Source organism: Camelus ferus, chromosome 12 (genome assembly GCF_009834535.1).
Source record: "Camelus ferus isolate YT-003-E chromosome 12, BCGSAC_Cfer_1.0, whole genome shotgun sequence".
In the NCBI taxonomy this organism is placed as follows: domain Eukaryota; kingdom Metazoa; phylum Chordata; class Mammalia; order Artiodactyla; family Camelidae; genus Camelus; species Camelus ferus.
This window is the reverse complement of record NC_045707.1, coordinates 6,986,463-6,995,674: the sequence shown is the minus strand read 5'-3', so window position 1 is coordinate 6,995,674 and position 9,212 is coordinate 6,986,463. Positions and strand designations below refer to the sequence as shown.

The following is a 9,212-nucleotide window of genomic DNA, read 5'->3' as shown; positions in this document are numbered from 1 at the left end:
CTGGTTTAACAAGATAACTCACAAATCTAAATATTGGAATGCTGATCTGAGTTCTGCTGGACTAACTTGTAAATCTAGGTTAATTAGTGTTGGTTTGCTGTTCATGTTTTTTGCTAGCCAGCTGGATTTTCAAAGATACATATCTGGCTTTGGAATGTTGATTTGCTGCCTCCCCGCCTCCACTTTTGTGATGACAATGCTGCTAAAGCTGTTCCATGCCTATTGGCCGAATACCCCAAGCTTGTACTTTACCCAATAAAACCTCATGCGCACGTCTTGGAGGTGCTCAGAGCTTTGGAGCAGAAGCCCCTCTGAGCCTGCCGGCGTAATACATCTGAGTACTCCAACCCTCCAAGTGGTGCTTGTTTCTTGGCTGGCCTGTCGTTTCCGTAACAGCACAAGAGGTCTTAATATTTATTGTACAAGTGAACAAGTGAATGTGTAAATTGGGAACATGGACGACCTCCCCCAGGGAGAAGGATTATAGATAACGACACTGAGCCTGGAAAGGATCAAGAACCCCAAGTCATGAAGGCGATGCGTGGGGCACTACATCCTATAATAAGGACACTAAAGTGCATCCTCTGAGTCTCAGAAAGTGGCAAGTCTAAGACAAACAAGGGAAAGTACTTCCTGTTCATTCGCCACTATCCACTGAAGATAAATGCACAACCTAAAAGTTGAAAAGTATGTTTTGTTTGGCAGACAAAACTGAGCACTTAAGCCTGGAAGACAGCCTCTCAGATAGCTCTGAGGGACTGCTCCAAAGAGGTAAAGGCAGAGTCAGGATATATAGGAGTTTTACAACAAAAACCAGACAGTTGGAACATCAAAAGATTCCTATTAATTAAAGAAAACCAGGTATCTCAAGTTGATGAACTTAGCACTTTTCTATGGGAGATGCTCACTGCAATCATTCCTTTGATGCTTGCTGCAATCACGCTTTTGACGTGCACCTTAATTGTCTAGGGCCAGCAGCCTGCTCTTCCCCATCCCGAATCGCTTCAGGGTGCCCAGTGGGGTCAGGTGGAGGGGTGGCTGCAGTGGCTGATGGCTTGATGGCCACAACATCCTTTGTTTACTGAAATGGCAGGCAACATTTTTCATTCACACCACCATTTGCTAGTTGGAAGGTCTAGGAGTGAATCCACGTGGTCCCTGAGGGGGTCACAGTCTAGAAGAGCCCCTAACTGGTGAACCGGAATCCAGCAGGCTGAGGGCTGGAAAGAGAGCTGTACACTGAATTCTCCCTGGGGGGCTGGGGGGGTACTGACCAGAGACCCAGGCCCTAAAGACAGTGTGTTGGGGGATGTGCTGGGGGAGTCACAATGCAGGGAAAGTTGTCAGTGGCTGGAAAATGTGGACAAGGGTGAGTGATGGGGCTGAGTGTGGAGCTGGCTGAGTTTGGACCTTACTCGGGTGGGGGGTCTGGGGAGGCTGGGAGCTGGGGCTGACCAGACCATCTCTAGATGAGTACTGCACAGTGACATCCATTAGTTCCAGAAATGCTCTGGCTTCCTTGACAAGTTATGCAGGGGGTCACAGATCCTGAGGTGACAGAGCAATGAGGGCATGGCCCCTGTGAAGAGACTGCTTCCTGCTCTGCCCTGGGGCACCACTGCCACCTCTTCTTCATGGATGATGCCACATTTACATCTGGCACCTGACCTCTGACTGGGGACTTCTAGCACATCTGACTTCAAGTTCCCCCAGCTCAACAACACAGACCATATCTGCTCCCCACTCTGTCCCTCAGGCTCACCTCAGTCACCCCACCCCCACATCCTCAACTGTTTTCCCCCATAGCAGCTACCAGAGTACCTTGCACACAGCAGAAGCTCAATCAACTTCTGCCAATTGAATTAGCTGAGAATTGCAAAGAACGTTCCTCCCCTAGTCTGTCCCTCCGGGATCACAAAAGCAGCTCCATGTAACAGAGGAAGTCAGGGGGTGATTCTTAAATTCTTATGTCCTTACTACCTTGGCTATATTCCCCAGACTAAAATAGTACCCACATCCAGAGAGGTGGGAAGGTATTAACAAGTGAGAGATAGAAATGTTCCCAGGAGTTCCTCCTCTGTCAGCAAAAGGAAAGTCCCTTGGTTAAGTTTATGAAATAAAAGCAATCTCTAACATTAAATGCAGTGTGGTATTCTGGATTGGATCCTGGAACCGGAAAGGGACATTCTTAGAAAAATTGGAAAAATCTAAAGTCTGGAGTTTAGTTCATAGTAACGTACCAATGTCAGTTTCTAGCTTTGTATCATGGTTGTGTGAGATGCTAACATCACAGGAAACAAGGCGAAGGGCCTCAGGGAAGTTCTGTCCTACCTTTGCAACTTCTTCTGTAAGTTAAAATTATACCAAAACTTAAAGAGTTTCATTAAAAAAAAAACCCTCACAAGAACACTTGATGTATAATTTAATTTGATTAAATACATGTGGGACTGGTGTGTATGTTGCACTGCGAAATGTCGTACAGCCATTAACAAGTCTGTTTTGTTCCGTTCCAACTTGCTTTAACTTAAAATTTTTTTCTTGTATTCTAATCAATGTATTTAACGATTTAAATGTCTAAAGATGATTTTAAGCTGTGTCCCATATAATCCGACATGATGTGTTTTCTTTCTTAATGAGTTACGTGTATCTCATTTTTTTTGGAAGAGGTAATACAGTCATATGGTTCCAAGAAGACACAGACATAAGAAGGTGTGCAGTGGGGTATCTCATTTTCACTGCATCCCTGGCCAACCCACTCTCACCACTCACTTCAGGAAACTTCTATTAATTTCTTAGTATTCGTCAGTTTTTTTTTAACGTACATATGGGCAAATCTTTCCACTCTTCTGACACCAGAAGTAGCTTGCTATACCCACCACTTGGTGCCTTAGCAATAGGTCCCTGAGCTTTGCCCATATTCATTAAAAACACATTTCCTCTTGCTTTTTTATACTTGTGTGGTCTTGTATGGTGTGAATACGCTGCGCTTTCATCTGTCCCTCTAAACGGGGAGAGTTGTGCTGTGTCCCGTTTTTTGCTTTACAACAATGCTTCAACGTACACCGTGGTCAGGGTGTATCACTGTCAGACAGACTCCCAGAGGAGGGCGAGCTGGCACAAAGGCTGAACATTTTGGTAATGTTGCTGGATGTTTCCACATCGCCAGACTGTCCCATTCTGCGCCCCATTTGTGCTGGACGAGCCTGCCTACTCTCTGCTGGCCTTGAAAGAGAAGGCCAGTATCCAGCTTTTGAATCTGTGTCAGTCTGATAGATGAGAAACTGCATTGCAGGGTAATTATAATTAGAATTTCTCTTTTTGGATTAAGTGGGCTTGATCTTTTTATGAACCTAAGGGCCATCTGTGTTTTTCAAATGTCCTTGCTTTATTTTTTTTGCTGATTTCTTAGAACTTTTAATTATTAGAGAGATTAGTTCTTTCTCTGTGATTTGAGTTGCATATTTTTTCCCAAATGCTTGTCATTTGACTTTTGAATTTATTTATTGCCACACCGAAGTTTTTAAAAAAAATTTTATGTAGTCCAATCAGTCAATATTTTCTGATTTCACTTCTAGATTTGAGTCCCCAGAAAAGCCACTGTCATTAAGTTTTGGGGTAGATGGTTATACAGCAATAGGTTACTGCAACAGCTATAGCATATGAAAGGTGTTTGGAAAAGAATTTTTAATGAATTAATAAATGAAAGAATACATAATGATACACAACCTGGGGAAAGCCAGTGCACCTCAAAAACTGTATTTTTCTTTTTAGTTCCTCAGAGTGCCCACGAGGGCTCTTTAAAATGTTTTGAGGCCCCTGGTCTCCAGTTTTAGAGGTCCGTCTCTGTGTGAGACATTGATGAAATTTCATTTTCAATCCCTTGTGGGTCAGTTAGTTTCACACTGTTAGAGAAAACTGTTAGAGAGGTCCCCACTCTACACAAATACACACCCTGGATCACACCAGGGTCACAGGGGTCCTGACAGAGGGTGACCTGCTTTGACTCAGCCTCAGGACAGTCCCCGCCCTCCACCCACCACAGACTAGGTTCTGCACGGAGGGCCAGAGTGAGTGGCCACGTGCTCCTGAGGCTTTGAGACAGCAGATCCTCTTTGGTTTGGGCACGGATTCAGGAGTGCTGGTGGTGAGTCAGGGGACACGGTACAGCCAGAGCCAACTGAAACAGTGGCCGGCTTCAGCCCAGCCTGGTAGACTGAGGGTCCGGTACGCCGGGGGTCTCACCAGCTGAGGGTACAGATGTGGGGATGGACAGAAATTCTGGATCCCTGTGGTGTGCCCAGCCTGGGCATGTAGCTTCAGAGTAAGTGACATAGGCCAGGGCAGCTTGGCAAACTCTGGAGCTATTAAAACCCTTTGTTGACACTCCAGCCCAGGGCTGGGTACGCACTCTGGCGCCCCACCAGGCATAGTCTTAAGAGCTGTCTGTGCTCTGCTGTCATCAGGCTGAGCTGGCTGCCAGCCTGCCTGGTCCTACTGGCCTGAACCACAGTGGCCTAAGCATCCTGGCCGTTCCCTCCTCCCCTCCCCTTCCTGCTTGGGGGAGGGGCCCGATCTGTTTCCTTAGAGCCCTAAGGTGACTGATGTGGGGGAGGGAGATGACTCTGCTCTGTTTCTTCTCCACAGTCCAAGCCCCTTCTTGGAGGGGCTGAATAGGGGGGCCCTTCCTGAGAATATCCACAGCTTCATTTTCAGTTCTTTTGCCCAGAAGCTCTGGGGTTTCACTTCATTGCAATTAGACCTTAAAAGTCACAAAATAGAGTTCACCCAAACCGACAGATCCTGACTCAGTGAAACTTACTCTCCTCCCAAACTCACCCTTCCGTGTGATAGTCAAGGTGTGCAGCCACTTCAGGCTGGGGTCCACCTTAACCCCTTGTTGCTGGAGAGGCCCGCAGGGAATCCCTGGGAGGCACTCGAAGAGGCTTCTCCCCATCAGGTGTGAGAACATCTCAGTAGTTCAACAACTGGTACAGCCTCATGGTCAGCGTGGCCACCGCTGTCCTCCAGTTGCCTTGGGTTAGAAGGGGAAGCCACTTTCTCTCATTATCTTAGAATGTTTAACTGGAGGGGATCATACGGTTCATCTGTCCCCAAGGCTTCTGTTGTCAGATTCATTAAAGAAGCATTTCCCAAACAAGTGTTTTGTGCAAGACTTGCGTGCGGGGAGCTGGAGTAGAGAGACGTGTCAGGTGTCCCTGCCGTTGGGCAGTCTGTGATGACAAGAGGGAGAAGAGAGCGGATTAGAGAGATTCAGGAGGTAGGACAGACAGGGTTTGGGTGGCTGAGGAGTGGGGAGGAGTCTGGAAGAGGGCATCAGGCAACTCCAAGGGTTCTGACCAGGGTTACTGGGTGTGTACTGGTACTGAGCCATGGGCTACAAAGAGGTACTCTCAGAAGCCACAGTAAATGTACTAGAAATAGTGAATGTCCCTCCAGAATTGTAGGAACAGCGACGAGAGAGGAGCCCCTTTTGTGTTCCTATAGAATGTCAAGTGCACCTCCACCCGCTCAGCAGCCAGCGTTGGAGGACACGTCGATCTACTGCTCTTTTGTTGTGTCAGCTCCAGGCACTGTGACAGCTTCTGGCAATTACTAATCTTACAATCTTTCTTAGTTTGCCCTTCCTTCTGTATCAACATTTTTGTAAACAAATTCCCTTATTAAAGTCCCTCTGTTGAAATACATAGAGTTTTTCTGTTTACTTAACTAGACACTGGTTGATATGATTACATACCCACCAGCTTGGCAAAAGTTTAAAAGTCTGATCACACCAAGTACTGGGTAGGTTGTGGAGCAACTGAAATTGTTGGTGGGGGGTGTGAATTGAGGCACTTCGAAAAACAGTTTGGCTTCAACTAGTAAAGTTGAAGATTGATACTCTCTGACCCAACAGTTTCACTTTTAGGTATAAAATCCAGAGAAACTGGTGCACACGTGCATCAAGATATATATGCAAATAGTATTGCTTGTCAAGGCCAAGAGCTGAATGATCTAAATGTCCAAAAACAAAGATGAATAAATAAAGTGTGGTATATGAATCTGATGGACTACAATACAGCAATGACAGAAAAAGAGTGAGTGCTACGCATATTACCATAGATGAATGTTACAAACATAATGCTGAGTGAAAGGAGCAAGACACAAAAGAGAAGGGGATGACAGGGTAATATACTTTATAAGGTGTTCAAAAAGAAGAAAAACTATAAAGTACATTGGAGTAGGCAAAAAAAAGTCTCCCAAAGATGTTCACATCCTAATACCTGGAACCTATGAATGTCTTACTTTACATGGTAAAAGAGACCTTGCAGATGCGATTAATATGAGGACCTTGAGATGGGGAGATTAATGTGGATTATCCAGGTGGGCTCAAGGTAACCATCAAGGTCCTTAAAAGCAGAAGAGGGAGGCAGAAGTGAAGAGTCAGAAAGGAACATGTGATAACAGTAGAAAGGCACAGAGATGGGCAGTGTTGCTGGCTTAGAAGATGAAGGAATGGGTCATGAGCCAAGGAACATGGGCGGCTTCTAGAAGCTGGAAAGGCCAAGAAGTGCATTCTCTAGGGCCTCCAGAAAGAAACACAGCTCTGTGGACACACTGATTTTTTAGCTCAGTAAGATCTGTCAGGTTTCTGACCTACAGAACTGTGAGATAATACATTTGTGGTTTTAAGCCACTAAGTTTGTTTCAGCAATGACAGAAAACTAATGCATATATATTGTTCAGTCTTTTTTTCTGTTTTTCAGATTGGATAATTTTTTATTGATCTGTCTTCAGGTTCTTTGATTCTTTCTTCTATCAGCATTCTATATTAGCCACTATCATTATCCTCAAGCCCCAGGGGAGGGCTTGGGGAGAGGGACAGGAGTGTGGAGGGCCGACATTTGTCAATGTAATTATTGCCAGAGTCAGACAGATGAGCCCAGGACCCGGATCTTCCCTGAGTCATGAGAAGAGCACAGAACAGGGAGTCCAACTGCGTTGAGTTCTTCTGACTCCAAGTCATGTGTGGGACACGTTTTCCCGCTGTAAAATGAAGCAGTGTATGTTCTCGGAGGCTTCTCATAGTTCTCATGTGTTAGCACCCCCCAGTCAGGTTCAGGGTACGTATATCCTTAGCCTGAATCTTGCATCCTGCCCCTCAGGGTCTCCACAGTAAAATGGGTTGAGTTCTTTGTAGTTTGTTAAGCAACTGGAGCAACACAGATTAGAGCCCAGCAACTCCTGCCATGTAAAAAGAAGTGGGGTTTTTCCTTTCTTTTTGCTCAGTGACTGTGATAAGGGTCAACTCGGCCTACGCTACTTTATTTACTCAACTTCTCACCAAAACGTCTTCTCAGGGAATTATTATGGTACTACATTCAGCACCACTGGGAAATGCTCTGGGGCCGGCTGCTTAACATCTCTGTTGTCAGTTTCCAGTTTCTTCACAGTTGTATTTCTAGCCTGAAACTACATCTGGTACATAGCAGGTGCTCAGTAAATGTTTGTCAAATGAATAAATGCATGAAATCTCTGAAATGTCATTCTTTTCACTCTCCCATGCCTTGGCATATGTTATTACTTCAGTCTAGAAGCTCCTGCTCATTGCAGTGGTTACCTTTGGATGTGTGCCTAACTCGCAATAGTTCTCCTTTAGGGAGATCTGTCCCCCTCCCATCCATATAGTCACCAGGGAGGGTCCTGGGCAGCCATGTTCATATCCTGGACTCTGTCCCTAGGCCATAACCAATTAGTGGGGTGGGGACCTGATCCAAGTTGGGCCAAGGTCTCTGCCCTGAAAATTTGGAATTGGGTTTGATATTCCAGCCTTACTCTGGGCTTGTCTTCAGAATGGAACACATATAAATTTTTAAATTAGGAACTGAATGACCATTATCTACCTCTGCAACCTAAGTGGCAGGAAAAAAAAATCAGATGTGCAGAGAGCAAAGGCGAATGAAACAGGGTGCCCTCAAGGAATGGAGTGAGTGCTGTGGTGTGCCACTCAGGATCCTCGTAGGTCTGAGGTGCCATTCCTCCAGCCACTGGTGAATGTTGGCAGTGACAGCTCACAGCTGAGTTCTTCCCCGAGACTTGCCCTTTACTGAAGGGACCTGCCATACTCAAGGATATGACCTCCCCAGGGCAGTCCACCATCAATGACCAGTCCATGCAGGGGTACAAAGGGCCGGCACCCCCTGCCTTGATTCAGAACAACTCTGAAGGACCATCCCAGTTCCTGAGGTCCCTCTGGAATTGGATAAGAGTTCTAGCTGCATCCAAGTTCAACTTCTGCCCAGTGCAGCTTCTCTGATTTGCTCAAAGGCTGGTTCCTGAGAGGCTCTGCTCAATAAGCTTTCTGCAGGCACAAATAAGAGATTCCAGCTCTGTTTTCCCAGGCACCCAGCCTAAGGCAAAAGGCTTACAGTTCAAAGGGACTGTTGGCATAACAACTGATGGTTGCTATGACAACGCAGTAGTTCCTCCCAATAAGCATCTCCGCTTCCTTGCTGGCCCTAGAGCTGGACCTCCCTAAATTAATGTTTACTACAGGAAACGTGGTTTTCGGGAGGTTGGGGTGGTAATCATTTTGGCCTCCAACATAGCAGGGCAGGCACGAGGCAAGTTGGCGAGGGAGGTTAAAGTCTGGCCTTTGCACGTCGTCCTTTTTCTGAATCTCCTTCACAAAGCCCATCAGGTTCCCCTCACTGGCCTAGGGCGGAGATGTGAGGTGCCCCACTCAGCCTCGCCATCACAGTGCCGGGTCCTATCTCCGATACCCGCGGTAAGCGCCGCACATGCGCATTAACTCCCACCACGTGCGTTTTTACCACTGCGCTTCCCCTTCGCTCCAGTTCCCGGTCTCAAGGAATTTCCTCCGGTGAGACAGCAGCTCAGTCCCCATTTAGAATCTGGAAAAGTCTCCAGACCGAAGGCGGCATAGACGCTCGAGGCCCTCAAATGGGCTCCAGAAATAATTTTCATCCAAGCCCCTCGTGTCGCAACTGAAGAAACAAGGGAGTATGTTAACCAATCCCGCGGCCCGGGACCGCCGGGTGCGGAAATGTTGTCCACAGACTGAGGTTCGATTCAATTTGATTCTTCCACCGCCCACCACCAGCCGCGTCCCGCCCGCTGGATGGTTTCCAGGCGCGAATTTGCTCCCAGGTGCGCAAGGGGTGCGGGGCAGGAGGGGTGCCTGCGGTTACGGC

General features: G+C 46.8%; 1 protein-coding gene across 1 annotated transcript in view; it reads left to right on the top strand.

The window, feature by feature from the left end:
* The first annotated feature begins 8,036 nt into the window (after positions 1–8,036).
* NFAM1 (NFAT activating protein with ITAM motif 1) overlaps positions 8,037–9,212 on the top strand; it is a 92,295-nt gene continuing 91,119 nt past the window's right edge. The window contains exon 1 of the mRNA XM_032492355.1: positions 8,037–9,168. Within this exon, the coding sequence (XP_032348246.1) occupies positions 9,024–9,168 (145 nt within the window). The 5' untranslated portion in view covers positions 8,037–9,023. The remainder of the gene's footprint in view (positions 9,169–9,212) is intronic.